Below are 21320 nucleotides of genomic sequence, written 5' to 3'. Positions count from 1 at the left end.
ATTTTTAGGTCTCCCACCTTCTACCTGCCAACACAAACTGCTGAATGAAACTGGAACACACACACACACACACACATACACACACACACACAGCGGAGGGGGATGTCATGAGAGGAGTTAAGGGCAGCCATGGTTTCCTAAAAGCCACTTGGGAGTAGTGATCATGGACAGCATGAAGGAGGCACGGTCCTCCTGTTTCAGAGATGCATGTGGCACCTGGTGGGTGACACAAGAGCAGTCCAGATACCCTGTGGGTTCAGGGGTTCCTGAGGGCTTCCTGGGTATGGGGCTTTGTGCTAGGCATTATCCAAAGCAAATTCAGCTAGCCTAGAAGTACGCTTGGCAGGCTCCGCGCGTGGCCATTTCTAGCTGCAGAGAAGTCACTCCTCTCAACTGACAGAACTGGCAATAAAGCGCCTGAGTCCTAAATCCTAAATACGTGAGTCCCTCTCTCATCCTATACCTGCGAATGGCATGACGGCAGGCAGCATCTGTTTGAGAGAATGTGGTCCACTTTAACCCACTGTGCCTGTGGGCAACAGGTCCCAGCTGGGGAGGGTGCCCACTCCTCTGGAAGCCGCTGACTGTTCATTGTAAAACTCTCATTTCTCTGCGCCTGTGGCCTCTGCCAGCCAGCGGTGGGGAGTCTCTGGGGAGTGGGAGGGAAGAAGGGAGAGAAGGGGGGGAGCACTCCTTCCTGCCCTCCCCACCTCCCCGCGGCCTGGGAAAAGGCAGCATATTGAGGCGCGGGGCTCTCAGCATCAGGCCCCGGGATGCTAATGAGGGCGAGCGCGTTCCCACAGCCCGGACATTGTGCCGCGCGGCCCACCTGCTCCTCGGGGAGCGACCATTGTGCCCGCGCCAATTCACAGGCAATTTAGCGTGCGCTAATGGGCCGGCGCCTTTGTGCGGCCGGCGCCGCCATTGGCCGCCGAGTGTGGGAACGGCCGCGGCGCCCGGACCCCAGGCGCCGAGCCGCTGCCCGCGCCTATATAGGGCTGGCGTGCTGGGGTCCAGGTCGCGCCAGTCCGGGACGCCTGGCTCTGTCCGCTCCGCTCCGCTCGCTAATCGCCTCCAGAGCTCCAGGCATGGCCCCAAGTACCGTGGCGGTGGAGATGCTCAGTCCCAAGGAGAAAAACCGAGTAAGTGCCACTCGCCCGGCGCGCGCCGTCCCATTCCCCCAGGGCCTCCGGCGTCCGCCGCTCACCTGACGCCTCTCCTCCCGCAGCTGCGGAAGCCCGTGGTGGAGAAGATGCGTCGGGACCGCATCAACAGCAGCATAGAGCAGCTGAAGCTGCTGCTGGAGCAGGAGTTCGCGCGGCACCAGCCCAACTCCAAGCTGGAGAAGGCCGACATCCTGGAGATGGCCGTCAGCTACCTGAAACACAGCAAAGGTGAGCCCGGCGCCTGCGCCCGCCTCCTGCTCCCGGCCGGTGTGGCTCCCACCGCGCGCGCCCCACTCATGCCGCTTCGTCTCCCCACAGCCTTCGCCGCGGCCGCCGGCCCCAAGAGCCTGCACCAGGACTACAGCGAGGGCTACTCCTGGTGCCTGCAGGAGGCGGTGCAGTTCCTGACCCTGCACGCCGCCAGCGACACGCAGATGAAGCTGCTTTACCACTTCCAGCGGCCCCCAGCTCCCGCCGCGCCTGCCAAGGAGCCCCCGGCGCCCGGAGCTGCGCCCCAACCGGCGCGCTCCTCCGCTAAGGCTGCTGCTGCGGTCTCCACCTCCCGCCAACCCGCCTGCGGCCTCTGGCGGCCCTGGTGACCCAGCGGCCGACCGGTGCCTGGAGCGGACCAGAGGACGTGCTCGTTCCTCTGGATGTGGGAAGACATTCCCCAGCCGCAGTTCAGCCCCAGGTTGGCCGCTACCTTCTTCCGAAGGCTCCCTCCCCCGGCTGGCTGGCCAGCAGGAGGGTCATTCTTAGAGAATGTGTGTGCAGAGTTGTCATTTGGGGATAATCAGGGCCCACGCTCTGCCGCCCGTCCGACCCCGTGGGGTTGTTTTGTGTTTGCATTTCAGCAAGTGACTTCTGCGAAGTTCCCGGTCACCACCGGGGGTTCTATGATATTTGTAGAGTCGGGGGTTGGCTCACCCCAGTCCGTAGAGGACTTTCTTCAGGGCCCGTTGCTGCTGGGCAAGCACCCTGCAGGCGGGCTGTGCCCTGGGCACATTTGCCTTTTGTGAAGGCGGAACTGCAGGTGTTTCCTCATAGGAAAGCACTCAGCTTGCGTGGGCGTAGGGCCCATGGGACCTCACCTCAAGGTCCACATGGCCTTGGCTGTCTGATGCGCGCTCACAGTGGGCTGTCTGGGAGGGTGGGGTCTCCATGATGATCCTTAAAGGATTCCTTTGTATGGGTGGGTGCATGTGGGCACGATTTTGTACTTAGAATTTGAACGCTTGGTCATGTGGGAGAACACAGGCTGTTCTGAAGGCTTCTAATAAAATATCAAGCCCTCCATGTCTGTGCCTCTCATCTGTCCTTAGCAGCCTAGGGGCGGCCTGCCCCGTAACTGGAGGTGGAACGGTGGGATCTTACCATGTTCACAGTGAAACCGGGATCAGGAGGAATGCTTGCTAGTGGTCCTCTGTCATAGAGAAAAAGGGAGGGCAGGAGGTAGAGAGGAGAGGGACATACAGAGCTGTTGTTGCTCTCATGGTGAACAAGACCTGGGTGGCCGCTGGGGGGTTCTGCTAGCTCCCAGGCCAGGGTGGGGGAAGAGATCCTAACAATTGTAGACCCTCTGCTCTGTCCACTGAGAGGAAGCTGAGGGCCTCAGTGGACCTCTTGCTAAAGCAAGAGGCTCGGCTGTGCCAAACCTGAGAAAGTATCTGTTCTAGCTCCGGTTTCCCCTTAGTTCACCTGCTTAGGCAATTCATAAATGCCCTCCCTTCCACAGAGTGACCAGGGCCAGGACTGACCCATTCCATTCAAACTATGAGCCTGGTAGGTATGGACTATTGTCTAAGACAGGGTGTCTGCTTTAAGGCAGGCTATAGGTTAGTCAAGTTCACAGGGCTCTCCAAAGGTAAAACCCACGGAGCAAGAAGTGGGAAGGTGTGTCTACATGTCTTCTGAAGGACAAAGTCATAGATGCGGCTCCTGTCCCGACTTGGATCTTTCCCATCCAGAAGTTCATTAGCCACCACCCCCTCTTATTCCTATCCACTCTGCCAGTGACCACCTGAGGACCCTGCTGTGTCCCACATATAGTAAACAAGGACAGAGAACCTCATCTGCACTCATTTAGCTTACCACAGGAGCAGCAGAACTTCTACAGACGGGGGAGGAGGCCAGTGCCCTTGTGGAGTGTCCTACACACAGGCCAGGCATACTCCACTTACAGGGACTGAAGTTGCTGGGTCACCTCACTCTCAGGAGCCCTGCCACCCTGGAGCAGGTTCTCCCTTTCAGAGTACACCCACTCTGTTGGCAGGCACATACAAGGCTGCCTCCTCCTGGAATCAATGTAGATATATGGCAGCTGAACCTGTGCATTGCCTCAGTCCTGTGCTCCAGGAGCCTGGCAAGTCAGTAAGCAACAGCCTGCAGACAGAACCAGAGAGCAAGGTATTAAGTTACATGATGGACCTCTTGGAGGACACAGTGCTCTCTCTCTCTCAAGGGACTTAAGTCAACAGGAACTCCAGATCACCTCCACTTTGGAGCCCTGCCCCCTCTTCCAGGCACCCTCTCTCTTTTCCCCCTATACTTTGCAAAGATTGCTGTTAAAGTGCCGATCTTCCCCAGCTGCAGACGCACAACCCTATTCATATCCCTTCCCCCTGGCTGGGCATTTCTCGAATGTAGGGTCTTTAAAACTACTCCAATTAACATGGGAGTTTTAGAAGTGAAGGTACCACTTCTTTGGGAAACCAGGATGGTGGGTCACCCTAGCAGAAATTACAGCAGCTTGCAGGGCCAACCTCACAGCAAGGAGATATGAAAGCAGATCACCAGGATCAACCCAAGTTAGCATCTAGCCAGCTCAGCGAAAGAACAATATTCCAAAAGCTTCATATTGGTAGCCCCCGCAGTCCTGGTCTCTGGGACCCTTGCTTGTCTAGGACGGTCGTGGGGGGGGGGGGGTGAGGCCTGGCCTCCAGCAAGGCGGACGGGGGCGGGGCTCATTAGCATAATTTATGCACGCGGTCGTTTAGCAGTCAATTATATGCGCATATATTTCCATGGCTGATGAGGCTGGCCGGGCACTTTCAAAATGGCGGAGCGTGGAGCGAGTGGCGGCGGGAGCGGCGGGGACAGTCTGGACAAGAGCATCACGCTGCCCCCCGACGAGATCTTCCGCAACCTGGAGAACGCCAAGCGCTTCGCCATTGATATAGGTAGACACGGACCGGGTACTCGAGAGAGTGGCCGAAGCAGTGGGCGCGGGCGGCCAGCCAGCGGGGGCGGCGGGAAGGACGAAGGGCGGGGGCGCGGGCCATGCGCACAGCCTCACGGGTCGCCGCACAGCCTCTCGGGACTCATAGTGTGCGCGGCGTCAAGGTGCGGGACCGAGCGGGCTGTCGGACTCCAGCTCCCGGTAGGCGCTGCGCGGTTGGAGCGGGGCACGTCGGGCCTCGTAGTCCGCGCAGCGCCGGTGGCTTGTGAGGGCTCAGTGGAGGGACGGGCGGGGCGGGTGGCCTCGGGGGGTCCTCATCTGCTCAGAATCCCCCGGGAAGAGGCTGGCCTTGGCCCCGCGGCGCCGTCCGCCGGAGCTCCTGCTTCCCAGTGAGCTGTGGAGACGTTGGGCCTGGACACTTGTCGAGCGCTGCAGCGTGGACCGTGGCTACGGTCGCCGCCTCCTGCGCGCCTAGGAGTTCACCTTCCTGCCGACCCGCTACAGGCCCACCTTAGATCCCCTTCGCGCGTTGGGCAGCCTCATGCCCACTAACAAGTCCTCGGGGAGGTTCTATCATCGCCCTGGTGTGCAGATGCGGAGACCAAGGCACAGAAGAAGGCTAGCTTTCTCCGTCTGTGGTCTTTCTATTCGTAGATCCAGGATGGGAGCCGGCCAACGCTCCCCCCACCCCCATCCCTACCCCTATCCCCAAAGCTCTCTGCTCTGCATCCTGTTATTGAGGAGCTTTGTACCCAATTGCTTGCAGGCGTTTCCCCGCGTATCTCTTGATGCCAGCGTGGTCAGTGAGGCCCCACACAGCCGGGCAACATCCGCAGTCTTGGACTTATCTCCGTGAATCAATGGGTGTGCTGCTGGCTCTTAGCCTCCTTGGAAAGCCTAGGTTGTTAAGAGACTGTGAAGATTCTCGTTACTTCTGGAATATTGAATATGTTCCCCGCCCTCTTGCTTTTGGGTTGTCTCTCTGATGTGTTCTTCCTTGGGAGGAATGAGGAATGGAAGAGAAAGTAAAGATGGCCTACTGGCCTGTCCTGTGTTCCAGCTTTATCAAGGGCTCAGGAGGGTGGTGGAGTGGGCCAAGATTCTACTAGCACCTGAGATAACTCGGTGACTGGCTGTATATTAGGTTAGAAGTGATGAGCTTGCAGCCCTAGCAGAGGGGACTGTCCACAACCTAACCTCTCCAAAGGCCTCAAGGCAGCTGTTCGAGGATCCTGAAACCTTCACTCCAGGGCTGGGTTTTATGCTTTGCCCTGTGGTCTTATACTTATTCATTAGGAAGGAGGCAAAATTAAATAACTGTGTCTGGAAAGCAAGTGAAAATGGATTTAAACATCATCAGGCAGTTAAGAAAATACGGTTCACCTCGGATAATCTATGTGGTACCCAGAGACCATCTAACCAACAGCCAATAAAGCATGAGCTGTAGTGGAGAGGTGCCCTCAAGCTGAAGGCCTGAGGCCAGACCAGGGCTGTCTGGACAGAAGGACATGGCAAGGGATGTTCAGTGTTGGGTTTTGCTTCCATCATCAGTCTGGGTCCTGAATCTGAGATCGGAAGGTCATGCGTTCCTGAAAACAGACCTTTTTTCTTTCTTTCTTCCTTCCTTTTTTTTTTTTTTTCCTGCAACTGATGGGAGATCACAGCTCAGGATGGGGTTGACAGCTCAGGCACCTACAAAACATCTTGTCGCTGTGTTGTTTAAAAACAAACTTCTCCTGTTTCCTCCTTCCTCACTGTGTCCCTGGATCCAGGAAGCCTCAGCTGTTCTGTGTTCTTGGCAAGCCCTTTTCCTTTCTTGGATAGGGACACTGATGTCAGCTGAGTTGGAAACCCAGGCAGTAGGAAGGACATACAGGCAGGAAGAGACTCCAGGGTAGTAAATGCAAGGCTGTCCTGCCCTTCTTGGTGCCATGGTGAAAGTCAGAGGACAACTTGGTGGGATTCTCTTCTTTCACCATGTGGGTCCTGGGAATCAAACTCCAGACAGCAAGCGCCTTTACTCCCGGATCCATCACTGGGTAAAGTACACCTCCATCCGTTTGTGCAGCTTTGTCTTTTAGGAAACAGTGTCCTCCGAGTGAGTTACAAAAGCATGTAGGATCAGACAAGCCTGAGGATAGGCTCGGATTGGGGGCAGGAAAGCGAGATCAGGAGGCTTAGGACTGTGGCCGGGGATGAGATTAAGCACATGATACACTCACTAAACCAAAAATGGGCCTCTCCGTGCCCTGCTCGGACAGGACAGACTGCATTGTGTCAGTTTCACTGAGGGGAGAACTCTGGCCTCCAAACACCTTGGTCCTGCAGGTCTGTAAATTTGAGCATCTGCTCTCCTGTAGTCCCTGAGTATTTCCTCAAAGCCAACACTTGCAGATAACTTAGCCATTTTACTCTGCCACTGAGAAACCTTTGCCTGGTCAGGCCTCTGAGAGATGGAGCCGCAGTGGGGTGCGGACACTCCCGTTTTCCCCGTGTCACCTGGGGGCCCGTGAATCTGCAGTTGCGTCTACAAACTGGAAAGTGTCTTTTCTGCCTGCAGGGGCTTGTCCTTGGTATGTCCTTCTCTGGAACTCTGGGCATCTCACCCCGGAGTGTGTGGCTCAAGTGGACAGAGGACTTGGGCTTTTTCTGGAGCCCAGAGGTTGGCAGTGTGCAGTATTCCATGGTGACAGGGCTCTGTGAAGATGTGGAGAGCCTGCCTGACTCCAGGTGTGGCAATTGGTGGATACCTTTAATCCCAGCACTTGGGAGGCAGAAGCAGATGGAACTCCATGGGTTCAAGGCCAGCTCAGTTTATATAACAGAGACCCTGCCTCACAAACTGAAGAAAATGGATAAGCAGTAGGAAAAAACCACTGACGATTCTTTTTTTTTTTTTTTTTGGTTTTTCGAGACAGGGTTTCTCTGTATAGCCCTGGCTTTCCTGGAACTCACTCTATAGTCCAGGCTGGCCTTGAACTCAGAAGTCTGCCTGCCTCTGCCTCCCGGGTGCTGGGATCAAAGGTATGCACCACCACTCCCGGCTGAGTCTTTAATGGTTCAATTCCCAGCATCTGTGGTGGCCAACAACCACCTGTAACTCCATTTACAGGGGAACCGACGCCCTCTTCTGGCCTTCTCAGGCACTTCATGGACATGGTGCTCAGGCATTTATTTAGGCAAGATATCCATACATATGAAATAAAAATAAACTCCCCCCAAATTAAAAAATATATAAAAATGAAATCTTTAAAAACAGCAAACAAAAGAGTCTGGGGCCCGTGAAGGCTGTTGACTTTCTTCCTTTGCCTACTTGTGGGTCCTGGGCTGCTCCATGGACTCAAAGTCCTAAAGGCTGTGTCCCCTCCTTACCCTCAGGCTCTGTAGGTAAGCCCTCCCTGCTGACCCCTGCATCTCAGAGGTGCTGTGTGTTACCCACTGTGACCTGTTTAGATGAGAGGTCAGGTGTCTGCTTATTTGGGGCCCTAACTTCTCATACATGTGTCATGTATGCAGGGGATATTTCCGCTCAAGTTCTCCGCTTGTGTCTGTCCCTCTCCTCATTTTGTCTCCCCAGACATCTCTCCTGTCTCACACACACACGCACACACGTATAAAGTCCAGGAAGCACGAATAAGAGGAATGTGCATTCGTCTTTCTGAGACTGGCTTGGTTCACCAAATCTGATCATCTGATCATTTCCCCATTTCTGCTAATTATATAATGTCATTCTTTTATGGCTGGAAGAAAACATTCCATGTACAGTAGACCACACTTCCGTCATGTCCTCTGCCCTCAGCCCACATCTTATGTTTTATTGTGAGACAGGATCTCACTAAGCTGCCTGGGCTGGCCTTGAGCTTGTGATCCTCCTGTCTCTGCCTCCACCTCCGCCTCCCAGTTAGCTGGGATTACAGGTCTGCTGCACCTCCAGGCCTGGCTTTGTAACTGAGTGTTTAGAGAGGGGTGGTCAGAGTCCCACGTCAGTCTGCTCCTCAGACCTTTCTTCCCCTTTTTATCTCTAAATGGCTTGGAGCTTTACCAAGTAGGCTGGAGTAACTGGCCAGCAAGCCCTAAGAGTTTGTCTGGTTTTTTTTCTTCTCCCATTTTGTGATTGCGGGATTATAAGCACACCCTGCCATCCTATGGGTTCTGGGCATCTGGGCTCAGCCCCTCATGGTGGCAAGGCTGATGCTTTATCAACAGAGCCTCTCTCCAGCTCTTGAAAAGTAAATTTCTTTAAAACCTGGGACAGCCGAGTGCTCTCCAAGGCAAACTGGCTCTGTCTCTGCCTTGGGGCTTTGTGAGGGTGGGGAGGGAAGCCTTGAACTCAGATTCGTTAAGAACAGCGATCGGGGAGCTGGAGAGATAGCTCAGTGGTTAAGAGCACCGACTGCTCTTCCGAAGGTCCTGAGTTCAAATCCCAGCAACCACATGGTGGCTCACAACCATCCGTAATGAGATCTGACACCCTCTTCTGGTGTGTCTGAAGTAAGCTACAGTGTATTTAGATATAATAATAAATAAATCTGAAAAAAAAAAAAAGAAGAGCGATCAGTACTCTCTCCTCTCATCTGTGACTTCAAGTTCACAAAGCACTAAGGTCCTTATCCACAGACTCTGATATTCACGGAAGAGGCCGCTGAAACCCCAGAGCACCCGAGAGCCTGAGGAAGGAGGTGGATCTCAGGGTCTCCTTTTCTCTGTTCTGAATTTCTCGTGGTTTTTGTCTTGTCCGTGTAGGTGGATCATTGACCAAGTTGGCGTACTATTCCACCGTACAGCACAAAGTGGCCAAAGTGAGGTCTTTTGACCACCCGGGAAAGGTAGGCAGGTATATCAGTGGAGCCGGACAGGGTGCTGCTTCCCGCCGGCCTTGGACTTCATAGTGTCATTTTTGTTTGTTGTCCCTTGCTGTTTACATATGTTAACACTATGGTCCTGGAGTTGATTGCTCTTCCCTGACTCCTTGTGAGGTGTCCTTTCCTACCCTTTGTGAGAATGCCTCCCCTTCCCCTGCTCCTTGTCTGAAGGTACGCAGGCCTCTTACCTGTCTATGCTGTCTATGCCTTGGCCTAAGGTAACATCAAGTATTTTGTGTATCACAGTTGAGTAAATGCCTAATGTGCTGGGGCAGGGTGCTCAGGCTATCCTTGCCTCTTGAAGACTTCTTAACTCTTTGCAGGACGTGGAGCAGGATCATGAGCCGCCCTATGAGATCTCAGTTCAGGAGGAGATCACAGCTCGCCTGCATTTCATCAAGTTTGAGAATACCTACATGGAAGCCTGCCTGGACTTCATCAGAGACCACCTAGTCAACACTGAGACCAAGGTCATCCAGGCCACTGGGGGTGGAGCCTACAAGTTCAAAGACCTCATCGAGGAGAAGCTGCGTCTGAAGTGAGTTGGGGCCGTACCTGTGGTGCCTGCGGTGCGGTGGGGGGCCCTGAACTTCCGTGCTGATTGTGGTGCTGAGTGCGGGTGCTGCCCTTGCTGGTTGCAAACCTAGGGCCCTTGTGGCACAGTCTGGCTGCCCTGTGCTGCCTCCTAACAAGTGCACCATGGTTGACTCTTGTGACTAGGTTCTTTTCTTTCCAGGGTGGACAAAGAGGATGTAATGACCTGCTTGATTAAGGGGTGCAACTTCGTGCTGAAGAACATCCCACATGAGGCCTTCATGTACCAGAAAGACTCAGACCCAGAGTTTCGATTTCAGACAAATCACCCCAACATCTTCCCCTACCTCCTAGTCAACATTGGCTCTGGCGTCTCCATCGTGAAGGTAAGAATGACAGCTGAATGTCTCAGTGCCTGCTGACTGTGTGTGTGCTGTGTCATAGCCTTCACTGGGCTTGGGCACAGGTTTGACCCCTTCACAGAGCCATCCTTGGCATGATAGTTGAGCACCTACCACTTGCATCGGTGCCACCGAGGGTTCACTTGGAAAAGTATGGCAGAAACTCTTGAGGAAGGACATGGCAGCCCTAGCAGCCTATGTGGCCTGCAAGCCCTGACCCCAGCATCCTAGCAGCCTTTGTGGCCTGCAGCCCAGTGCATCCCTTTTCTTCCTCAGGTGGAGACAGAGGACCGGTTTGAGTGGATTGGTGGAAGCTCCATTGGAGGAGGCACCTTCTGGGGGCTCGGGGCTCTGCTTACCAAAACAAAGGTATTCCCTGCAGAACGTCCACCCTGTGGCCCTTAGAGGGGCCGTGGTGCATGTCTGCAGAAGCCACTCCCAAGCCTCTCTCCTGGCTCTAGTGAGAGGTCTTGGATCCCCGTGACTGAGCTGATTATACTCTGAAGGGCAAGGGCTTTGAACTGCCGGAGCTCTGCCAGCTCAGTGCTCCAGCATCCAGCTTTCCAGGCCTGCCCTTGCCCCTTATGCTGAGGGAGGGCCATTCACATCTGACTGTGCAGTCTCCTCTCTGCTATCCAGGATGGTGAGGGTGCCCTGGCTGCTAGGCCCTCACCACCCTGATGTGCTCTGCTTTGCCTCCACAGAAGTTTGATGAGCTGCTGCAGCTGGCTTCCAGAGGCCGGCATGCCAACGTTGACATGCTGGTCCAGGACATCTATGGTGGGGCCCACCAGACCCTGGGCCTGAGTGGCAATCTCATCGCAAGCAGTTTTGGGAAGTCAGCCACTGCTGACAGAGGTACCTGCCAGGATCTACCCTTCATGACCCAGCCACAGCCAGCTTCAGTGCCCAGGACATCACTCTGCCCACTAGTGTGGAGAGGCAGAGCTCACAGATTCCCCCGGAGACTGTTCTTGTTGGGTCTCCAGGGCTCACCTTCCCAGAATCCTGCTCTAGCTCGTTAGAACATTGCCAGATGGCTACCTCAGCCTCTGTTTCCAAGAAAATACAAGCTAGGAAAAGCAGTTAGGATATTTGTTTTTTCTTGAAAATGAAGCCTTGTTCCTGCCCTCTTCCCTCCAGCTGTCTGTCACCCGGTGACACTGACCTCATACTCTGGGTTCTGTTTTCATTCCCTTCTCAGAGTTCTCCAAAGAAGACATGGCCAAGAGCCTGCTGCACATGATCAGCAATGACATCGGGCAGCTCGCCTGTCTGTATGCCAAGCTCCACGGCTTGGACAGGGTCTACTTTGGGGGCTTCTTCATCCGGGGTCACCCCGTGACCATGCGCACAATCACCTACAGCATTAACTTCTTCTCCAAGGTGACTGCACCCAGTTTCCTGCCCCTGTACTGGTGTGGGCTCAGCTCATCCTGGTTGTTCCAATGTACCCCCGAAAGTCTCCCCAAATGGCAGCATGCTGACCACAACCTATACCCAAGGGGCACATTGCAGCGCTCTGAGCTGGGACGCAGTCACAGTTCCTTGCCAGCAGGCTCCTTGGGAAGATAAGTCCCCACAGGCCGACAGCCCTCCCACTCACCCAGACCTTCTGGTCAACTGCACCTTCCTCTTGACCAGTTTGACATTCTGTACATTGAGTGTAAGCCTGTTACAATGAAGGGCAGTCAGGGACTGTCCTTTAGTGAGGTAACCTCACGTGGAGCCGGGGTATCTGGGCCAGCGAAGTGCTACAGATTGGCGCTCAGGAATAGGCAGTAGCAAGCTCAAGGTGGCTTTGTGGAGTCTGTCTTCCCGTCAGGTTCCACAGTGGGTAGGCTAGCCAGTGGCGTGCAGGTACTCTCTGTTGGCAGGGTATCTATCAGACAGCCTTGAAGACGCTGGTGCACTAGTGTGGTGGGTACACAGTGGATCTGACTGGACACTGACCAGTTATGTGTGGGCTTGGGCTGGGGCAGGGTGAAGTCCAGGCACTCTTCCTGAGACATGAAGGCTACCTGGGAGCCATCGGGGCATTTTTAAAAGGAGCCGAGCAAGACAGTGAGTAGAGTCACCGCTGTGAGCAGTGGCTGGCTGTGCAGGACATGGCCTGTGCCCTGGCTGGGCATCTGGGTGGGAGAGTGGGGACCAGGGGGTGGGGCACGAGGCTGGAGGAAGCCACAGAAAGGGGTAATCCGTAGCGTGTAAATAGACCAATGATTTTATCCCTTTTCCTCCTCTACTTTCCCCTTTGAATCAAGGGCGAGGCTGACACGGTGACCAGCTTCTCGTTTTTCCAGATCCTAACCAGTACAGCTGGGGTGAGAACTACGCAGCCAGCTCCGGGCTGATGAGCACGTCGCCCGAGCTGTGCCCGACACAGCGGGCAAGGAGCGGCACAGTGAGTAGCAGGCCCTTCTGGAGCAGCCTGCCCAGCCGTCTCCACTGTGGCCTCTCACCACACAGGCTGGTTTTATGTTGATGACAAGTTAGACTTGAGGGCAGGAGGCATGGAGGCTTCTGGAGCCCTTGGGAGCCTGAGAGGCCTGGTGTTCCTTGCATAGCACCCTGGCTGGCAGCTGCTGCAATGTTTGCGGCAAGAGCAGAGAGTAGGCCTGCCTCTGTCTGAGCTTGTGCCCAGCAGCTTTGTGTTTCTGGGGAAGTCTGCTCTCCCTGGAATGTTCTAGATCCATTCCTTATGTCTCCATGAGGATGAAATCCACTCTGGCTGCGACACTGGGCTCACCTGGCCAGAGGCAGGCTGAGCACTGCGGAGCCAGTGGGTTGGGAGACTCCTTAGCACATGCCTCCTTAGAGCCCTTTTGATGCGGGCTCCTACAGGTCAGATGCCACTATGGTGTGGTAAGCCATTTTTGCAAGCTGTTTGGGCGTCTGACAATTGGCTGAGGAGCTTTTGTAGCTCAGACACCATATATGTCTGGGAAGAGCAGCTGGGGCAGGCACGGTGTCGACCCAGCAGCCCTTGGTAGTGAGCCCGGGCCTCTGCAGTGAGAGCGCTCCACGTGCCCCTGGGCATTTGTCTGTGGACCAGGCCCGGTGGGGAATGGTAGCTCTGAAATGGGCATCTCCCACCCTTGGCTTTTAATTCAAGTAGCCCTGCTGAGGCCTGCCACATGGCTCCCCAGATGGAGACAACAGCAAGCAAAGTTGTCCTGTCTGAACTGAAAGGAGGCTCATGCTTCCTCAGTAGAACACGGCAGGGTGAGTGGCACTGCCCAGCTCTGTCCCACACCTTGGAGCCTGCAGAGCCTGTGCTGGGATGATGTGTCACAGAGACACAGCTGACACAGCGCAGGTGCTGAGCAGTCATTAGAGGCGTTTATTGCCAAGAGAGACAGAACTAAGCCACCGAGACCCTGGCAATGGCAAGACCTTCAGAGCAGGAAACTTGGTAGCATAGTAACTAGTGACGTGAAGCTGGAGAGCTATGTGTTTTCGTGCGCAGAGGCCACTGAGGCTGGGGCGCTCAGTGGTGAGCCAGTGGTTAATGTAGGTAGTAACCCCTGCCCATTTCTGGTCAGCTTGGGAGTTTCTCAGACCTTTCATGCTAACCTTGCCACCTGTATGTGTTCCCAGGGTTTGCAAACATTTACCCCTGTGGCTCTGTCCAAGGCTGTGAGTCTTAACCCAGAGTTCATGTTCAGTCATTGCAGTTGAAATCTCCTGGCTGAAGGGGCTTGAGTTCAGGAGTGTGGTGTGGCAGATAGACACTCGAGATCAAAAAGAGGCGGCCTTGGAGCAGAGGTCACACTTCTCTGGGGCGAGAGCCGCTGCTGGGCACGGGCAGCATAGCACAGCTCATCTCACTGCTGCGCACATGCCGCTAGTTAGGCGGTCCATGTCCTGACTGTGTCTCAGGGCCAGTATATGAGGAACAGCCTTGTAGTGCTTTGCAGACAGCACATCAGCTGGACAAGACAGAAGCCAAGGCATGTACCAGCAGCGAGTCTGCCAGAATTCACGCAGATGAGACCGAGAGCCAGAGGGCTGCTGGGACTTAGCACTGCAACTCCCCAGCACTGTTGAGAACCAGAGCTGGAACTCAGGCTGAGTGCTGGGAGGGAGGCAGCATGAGCCGGTGTGCGAGCAGCCAGGGCCAGCTTAGGAACCACAGGCTGCTGTGGGGCTAAGGGGTGGTAGTTTAGGGAGCTACCCTGATCTGAAGCTTTCAAGCATAGACCCACTCCACAGCCAAGCCATGGACAGAATCCAGGAAGTCTGGCTGGTGCTGCAGGAAGACCGGTGGAGCTGCTGCATTCGTGTTGAAAGCCAGAGCTTACATCAGGGTTGTGACCTTTCTGACAGTAGCCTCTCCACTGACCTCTTCTTGTCCTTCTAGTTTGACCTGCTGGAAATGGACCGGCTGGAGAGGCCCCTGGTCAACCTGCCCCTCCTTCTGGACCCGTCCTCCTATGTGCCTGACACAGTAGACCTCACTGATGATGCTCTGGCCCGTCAGTACTGGCTCACGTGCTTTGAGGAGGCCCTGGATGGGGTGAGGCTCCAAGACACAGCAAGCGGAGAGTGTGTGGTCTCCCAAAACCTGGGCTGCTCTTGGGCTCAGCTGGCTCCATCCCTATGAGGGTCAACAGGGGAAAGAAGGGGAAGAGGGCAGGGACATTTCCCAGAAGTCACATAGTCTTAGTAAGGAAAGAGTATGCCTGTCTCTACAATGTGTAGGGTAAGGGCGTGACATAGTGACATGGCCTCTTCAGAGCAGTACGCAAGGGTTTTACCCTGTAGCCCAGGATTGGATCTACTCAGCATGATCCTTCTGCCTCAGCCTGCTGAGTACTGGGATTACCAGAGCCTGCACCAGCACACCAGGCACCTCTTGTGATTCTGATGTAAACAGGCTTTTATGTTGCGTCAGATTCTGACAGAAATGGTAGGAAGACCCTGTGGCGAGGCAGGGCACACTACAGCAAAGCTGCCTACTCTGTGGCAACCAGGAGTAGAGAGGGGGAGATTGGAAGGGGCCAAAACAAGAGTTAACCCTTCAAGGCTGTTATGGTGGCGCATGCCTTTGCTCCCAGTACCCAGGATGGCGAGGCAGGCAGATCTCAGTGAGTCCAAGGCCAGTCTTGCCTACATAGGGAGTTCAAACCAACCAGGGCTACATAGTAAGATCCTATCTCAGGACACACACACACACTCTCCCCCTCTCCCCTTTCCCCCCTTTCCCTCTCTTCCCTCTCCCCCCCCCCCCCCACTCTCGCTCTCTCTCGCTCTCTCTCTCGATCTCTCAGGGCAAGCCCCTAGTGATTTTTTTTTTCCCTCAGCCAGGCCCCACCTCCCATATTCTACTTTACAATGGTCTTAATATTTTGAGGCCGTCAGTGAAAGAGCTCACCTTCCAAAGGCCCACCTCTGAGTACCAAGCCTTCAACACATGGGCTTTTTTGGGAGCATTTCAAATTCAAACCATACGCCTCCTTGTGCGTTTTCTACCTTTTCCAGTGCCAGCACTGTGTATAGTGGTAGTGCTGGCTTCTGGGAGGTGTTGGGGCGGGGCTGCAGCAGCTAAACCTCGAGCTCCGGCAGGCTCGAAGGTGTGGCCACAGTAGGAATTCCCAACCCTCTTTCAGACATCTGGGTATGTGGTGAGTGAGGGGCACAGCCCTGGGTCCCAAGTAGCAACTCTTGGAAGAAATCAGAGCCTTAGTCTTTGTAGCTGCCAGGGAAGCACCGTGGTCTCTTTCTGTCTCCCAAAGCAGCAGCAGGATGTAGGCAAGGGTGGTGTCTTTTAAAGCTGAAATACCGGACAGCAGCACTATCTCTCACTGTTACTGTGGTTGTAGCTGTGCAAGTGTGCCCCAGTGCAGCTGGGCAGAGCCCCACCAGGCTGTGCCTGCCCTCACCCTGTGTTGTCTCTGCAGAGCTTATTTGACACCTCTGCTGTTGGCAGGTGGTGAAGCGAGCTGTGGCCAGCCAGCCAGAGTCCATGGATGCAGTTGAGAGGGCAGAGAAGTTCCGGCAGAAGTATTGGGGCAAACTGCAGACCCTCCGGCACCAGCCCTTGTGAGTCCTGTGACCTCAGGCTAACCCCTGCCAGTGGCCACTGAGGAAGGGTTCCCTTCTTGGCACAAGGACCTCGACTGGTCTGGTGGGAGGATGAAGCCCACGCAGCAAGGTCTTTTCCAGCTGTGTGCAGAGGTCTCACTGGGCTTTCCTGGGCTCTGTGAGACCTGTCTTGTTCAGCCACACTCCATCCTGGTTTTGTCCCCAGTGCTTATGGGACGCTGACTGTGCGCAGCCTGTTGGACACAAGAGAACACTGTTTGAATGAATTCAACTTCCCAGATCCCTACTCCAAGGTGAGCCATGTAGACTACAAGTAGGGTGCAGAGGACTCAGTAGCATTTTGTTGTGCCAGCCTCAGGAGGTCTGAGCTCACACTGGCTAGTTCTAGGTGCACAGCTCTACTCCAGGCGTGTGTTAGCACTCCTCCATCCCTCTGGCTAGGAGCCATGGGCCCCTTGTTTCCCTGTTGTCAGCCGTCTTGCCCTTCCTCAGCTGCCCATGCACAGTGGCCTCTGGGGGTGCAAACCCGGTGCCCTCCTAACTCCACTCAGTCTTGTGGGCCAGAGTGCCTCCCTGCTTCACCCAACACCAGGTATACCTGAGGATTGCCCCAAATCAGTAAGTAGCCTGGTACCCAGCCCTGAGCATCACCTCTCGGGAGCACGACACCAAATGCCCCCTTCTCCCTGGTTAGTGTTTGCAGTCCTCGTTGAGCCCCCTTCATCTGCTGCCCTGCAGAGACCTCCCCAGAGGGTACAAGGAGTGGTGTGGGCCTACCTTCAGAGTGAGCACCAATAAAGCAACGCCTGTGTGTCTTTCCCACAGGTGAAGCAGAAAGAAAACGGCCTCGCGCTAAAATGCTTTCAGAGCGTGACACGCTCGCTGGACTCACTAGGCTGGGAAGAGCGGCAGCTGGCCCTGGTGAAGGGGCTCTTAGCTGGGAATGTCTTTGACTGGGGAGCCAAGGCCGTGTCTGAGTAGGTACCTGAGGTGTGAGCACCTGCTCCTTCTCCCTCTGAGGTGGCTTAGAACTGGTTATTCTGTGACAGAAGTATGCTATTCTGCCACCAGGCTGTCTAGACCCAGAGCCACTTGCTCTGGGTTGGCTGGCCCTGACAGTGATGAGCAAGAGCCCGCACAAAGTCATAGGTCTTTGTGCTGCGGAGATCTGGGCAGGCACTTACCATGGTGAGGCTGATTTGTGCTTTAGGGCTGACATTTCCAGGGTAAAAGCCCAAATTCGTAGTTACCAAATACAGCAGGGATTGACCCTATTTGGTGCCTGGTGTAACCATGGTGCTTTGCCAAGGTGCTGGCACCTGCAGAACACTGGGACACGCGTGTTCCTAAGGCGCATCGAGGGTCCTCTCCTAGAGCAACTGTAGAGTCGCTGTCTCCATGGTGATCCACCTGAGGCCCCAGTCTCACTGGGTGACCATGCTACTTGACTGGGGTTGGAGCATATTGCAAAGGGTTGTTCACTCTCCTGCCCCACCCTCATTCTAGCCGCCCACTTGAGGTGCAGACCCCAGTATGTGGTGGTCAGTCCTAGAAGGAGCTAGCTCCATCGCCCTGAGCAGATCTGAGCTTTAGCGCTATACTGAAAGGATTTGTTCCTGTCCGAAGCGTGCTCCTCCGTGAGCAGCACTGGCTCCTAAGGGGAGGTGTGGCCAGTCCAGCGTAGTGCTGCTGGGAGATCCCTCGTTGTAGGGAGGGAGGAATGGTGAGGTTGGGCTTCGTTTGTGGTTTTTGCTTTGTGTCAACTTTCTTATTTCTACAGTGTCCTGGAATCGGACCCCCAGTTTGGGTTTGAAGAAGCAAAGAGAAAATTGCAAGGTATGGACACTGTGTGCTCTTTGGCTCTGTCTGGCTCTGCAGAAGTTAAGCAGCAGGTCGGACGGGGCAGTTCTGGTAGCTGTGTGGCTGTGTTGCTCAGGATGAAATGAGATAGCCTTGGTGAAACAAGCCCCTGACACTAGGCCTCAGCTTCCCTGACTAGAGTTCCTGTCTCCTTACAGAACGGCCCTGGCTCGTGGATTCCTACACCAAGTGGCTCCAGAGGTTAAAGGTATGTAAGGTGCTGCTGCATCTGCCCTTGGGGGTTGGAGCACAGAGTCTGGACCTAGCCAGAGAGGGTGGCCACCAAAGTCATTGGGCTTAGGGTCACATGGGTGTGACACATACAGCACATTCACATGGCCTGGGACACAGGTATAACCTGTAGCCCACCTCTTAGAACTTACAAGCCACCAGCTGAGAGTCTCATGTCAGAAATTCCCATTCCCCGGGTCAGGTGTGACTCAGAGAAAGGAACAGTGGGTTGTTTGGTGTGTATGAGGCTCAGGGTTACATCCCCAGCCCCTGCAGTGACCACTGGCTGGGTCATCTGGCCACGGGACCAACTGCCCTGTCCCTGTTGCCTCCCACACTTTGAGACCCTGTGGCTGGACCCAGTCGCCCAGGGAGTTGGGGGTGTAGAGTGCAGTGGAGTGTGAAACGCTTGAGTGCACCTGTTCCCAACTGAACGTCCTGGTTTTGTCTTACAGGGGCCCCCTCATAAATGTGCCTTAATTTTCGCAGATAACAGTGGAATAGACATCATTTTGGGAGTCTTCCCCTTTGTCAGGGAGCTACTCTTTAGAGGGACAGAGGTGAGTGAAAAGGCTGGGTGGGCGGGACCCTTCCCCTGGGCTTCTCCGCTGTTGGTGGGGTTGGCGTTCCTGTGGGCTTCTGGCAGTGGTCAGAGCTCCTACATTTGTGGCAGGTGAGTGCAGGTGAGGACACGGAGCGCCTGGGCCTGTTGGGTGCGGGCTGTAGCTTAAGCCCTGGGTTCCCTGCTTCCTGTTTCCTTCTTGACCCAGAAGCTTGAGAATAGTGAGAGGTTATCCTGATCCAGGAGGCAGGCTGAGGATGGGATGGATGGGAGGCAGTAAAGGCCTCCGGGCACAGCCCTGCCTCGCTCAGAAGCCACAGAGCCCTGAGATTGTTTGGGGCCCTGCTGCCCAGCAGTTGGCTGCTGCTTGGAACTTGCCAGGGTCAGCTGTGGTGAATTTGGGCCACATAAGTAACAGCCCAGGTTCTAAAGAGCTGCTGCTCCCTCCCCCCAACCGTAGGTCATCTTGGCATGCAACTCAGGCCCTGCCCTGAACGATGTGACCTACAGTGAGTCTCTCATTGTGGCAGAACGCATTGCAGCCATGGACCCCATCATCTGGTAGGTTCTGGCTACCCCCGTTGAGCCAGGCAGGGGCTGGGCCTAACCAGTTCTGGGAGATTCGCAAAAGGTTCCTGAGGAGGGTCAGTGTCACAGGGCCTCGGCTGGGCCCTGACCGCATGCTTTTCTATAGCACTGCGCTGAAAGAAGATAGGCTGCTGCTGGTGCAGACCGGTTCCAGCTCCCCATGCCTAGACCTCAGGTAACCCAGCTTTTCTTCCTACTGCTCTGCAAGGCACCAGCCATGCTGCTGCTTGCCCTAAATATAACCTATGTGACCACTTCTTCCTGCAGCCTATAGGGCTGATGGGCAACTGACCCAGGCTCCCTGCTACAGGACAGTCCTGTGGCAGGAAGCTGTCCCATTTTCCCACTTATTATTTACTCTGTGTGTGTGTGTGCAAGCATGTGTGTGCCCGCCCTTGCACATACATGCACTCTTGTACCACAGCTTGTGTACATCTTGGACAACAACTTGCATGGTTTTGCCTTTTACCATGTGGGTTCTGTGGACCGATCTCAAGTCATTGGTAGAAAAGTGCCTAAGCCCATTGAGCCATCCTACTGGCCTCTCCTTCAGTGCTTTCTGCAAAGAGATGCACAGTAGTAGTAGACAAAGGAAATTTCAGAAACGGGAGCATCAGAAAAGCAGGTGGTGCTGGAAGTTCAGTTCCTGGCCAGTAGGGGGAAGGCCACTGTTGGGAGTCTGGGTTTGGGCATGCCTCAGTTAGCAAGGGGTGCTGGGGAAAGGTCCCCATGTTCTTGCTGGTCCCCACCTCCAAGGAAACAGGTTGGTGTCCACCAAGGTGTGCTTAGTGCTGTCCCCTGCCCAACCTTGGTGCCACCTTCTTCTTCCCTGAAGCCGTCTAGACAAGGGACTGGCCGTGCTGGTGCGAGAGCGTGGTGCCGACCTGGTTGTCATCGAGGGAATGGGCCGTGCCATCCACACCAACTACCATGCATTGCTGCGCTGCGAGAGTCTGAAGTTGGCAGTGGTAAAGAACGCTTGGCTGGCAGAGCGTCTAGGTGGCCAGCTCTTCAGTGTCATCTTCAAATACGAGGTTCCCACCAAGTGAGATACCCACTCTGCCAGACGTATCTGCGTATCCCTCATCAGGAATGTGATTTACTTCGAGGAACCTGTGTTCACACCGGAGTATTGACTGACAGTGCGTGTACCAGGGACACCCAACCCAGCATTTGTCCTGTGGGACACTAGTGTTGGAATGTATTTAACTGTTAAATAATCTTTTATATATATATACATATACATATATATATAAATATATACATACACATGTACTCATCTGGTGGGAAGCAGTGCCTAGCACAAGGGGTCTCCTAGAGACCAGATCTGCTTTCTCTGCTGCTGAGAAGACGCCCACAGCCCCAAGTGGACTATGGCTGCCCCAACAGACTACCCAAGCCACCTGGAGCTAGTCAGTGCTAAACTTCCAATCCTGTTGCGTCCCCTCCTTGGGTCCCAGTGTTTTCTCTCATTTCTGCTTCTTGCCTCAGAAGGAGCAAACATCAGCACGTCTGTCTGCTGAGCCGGCTCTCACCCCTAATGTTCCTAGGGACAGCACACGCTACCAAGCAGCACTCCTGTTTCAAGAGCTGAAAGAGAGGGAGCTCTGTCATGAAGGGACCTTCAAGGGCTCTTGGAGGCTGCTGGGCAGAGTGGCTTTGGTTCCAGTCCCCAGGGCTTGGCATCTGTGTGCCCTGTGCTGTGAGACGCCTCAGGTGTACCTAAGGCTCTTAGGCTCCTTCCCTAACTGACATGTCTTCTAGGGATGGATGCATACACACGTACAGCCATACATTGAGAGTGGTGGGGCCACGTAGGCAGGCATGGTTCACAGGACTGCACAGGTTCGGTGTAGGAGCCTTGGGCTCCAGTTCCCACAGTAGGCCTTT

The 21320-nt window shown here is 54.9% G+C and overlaps 2 protein-coding genes across 4 annotated transcripts; both read left to right on the top strand.

Annotated features, from left to right (window-relative positions):
* Positions 1-924: 924 nt before the first annotated feature.
* Positions 925-2427, top strand: Hes5 (hes family bHLH transcription factor 5). 2 transcript variants are annotated; one of them, XM_021161531.3, is made up of 3 exons: positions 925-1142; positions 1229-1394; positions 1485-2427. In XM_021161531.3, the coding sequence occupies exons 1-3, from the start codon at positions 1089-1091 to the stop codon at positions 1763-1765; spliced, it is 501 nt and encodes a 166-aa protein (XP_021017190.1). In that variant the 5' UTR covers positions 925-1088; the 3' UTR covers positions 1766-2427. The 2 variants fall into 2 exon arrangements, with proteins under 2 accessions (XP_021017190.1, XP_085694473.1); XM_085838347.1 differs by having other exon boundaries at positions 1229-2427.
* Positions 2428-4211: 1784 nt separating this feature from the next.
* Positions 4212-20948, top strand: Pank4 (pantothenate kinase 4 (inactive)). 2 transcript variants are annotated; one of them, XM_021159787.2, is made up of 19 exons: positions 4212-4345; positions 9088-9170; positions 9530-9744; positions 9943-10126; positions 10418-10510; positions 10846-10999; positions 11346-11527; positions 12124-12205; positions 12445-12545; positions 14505-14660; positions 16074-16186; positions 16395-16482; positions 17015-17166; positions 17970-18025; positions 18208-18257; positions 18736-18840; positions 19303-19403; positions 19537-19605; positions 20266-20943. In XM_021159787.2, the coding sequence occupies exons 1-19, from the start codon at positions 4222-4224 to the stop codon at positions 20477-20479; spliced, it is 2322 nt and encodes a 773-aa protein (XP_021015446.1). In that variant the 5' UTR covers positions 4212-4221; the 3' UTR covers positions 20480-20943. The 2 variants fall into 2 exon arrangements, with proteins under 2 accessions (XP_021015446.1, XP_085694654.1); XM_085838528.1 differs by lacking the exons at positions 4212-4345; positions 9088-9170; positions 9530-9744; ... (2 more) ...; positions 10846-10999; positions 11346-11527 and having other exon boundaries at positions 12122-12205; positions 12406-12545; positions 20266-20948.
* Positions 20949-21320: the final 372 nt, after the last annotated feature.

The sequence above is a fragment of the Mus caroli genome, unplaced genomic scaffold (assembly GCF_978045245.1).
Source record: "Mus caroli unplaced genomic scaffold, Mus_caroli_1 scaffold_6, whole genome shotgun sequence".
NCBI lineage: Eukaryota > Metazoa > Chordata > Mammalia > Rodentia > Muridae > Mus > Mus caroli.
This window is presented reverse-complemented; position numbering and strand designations above follow the sequence as displayed.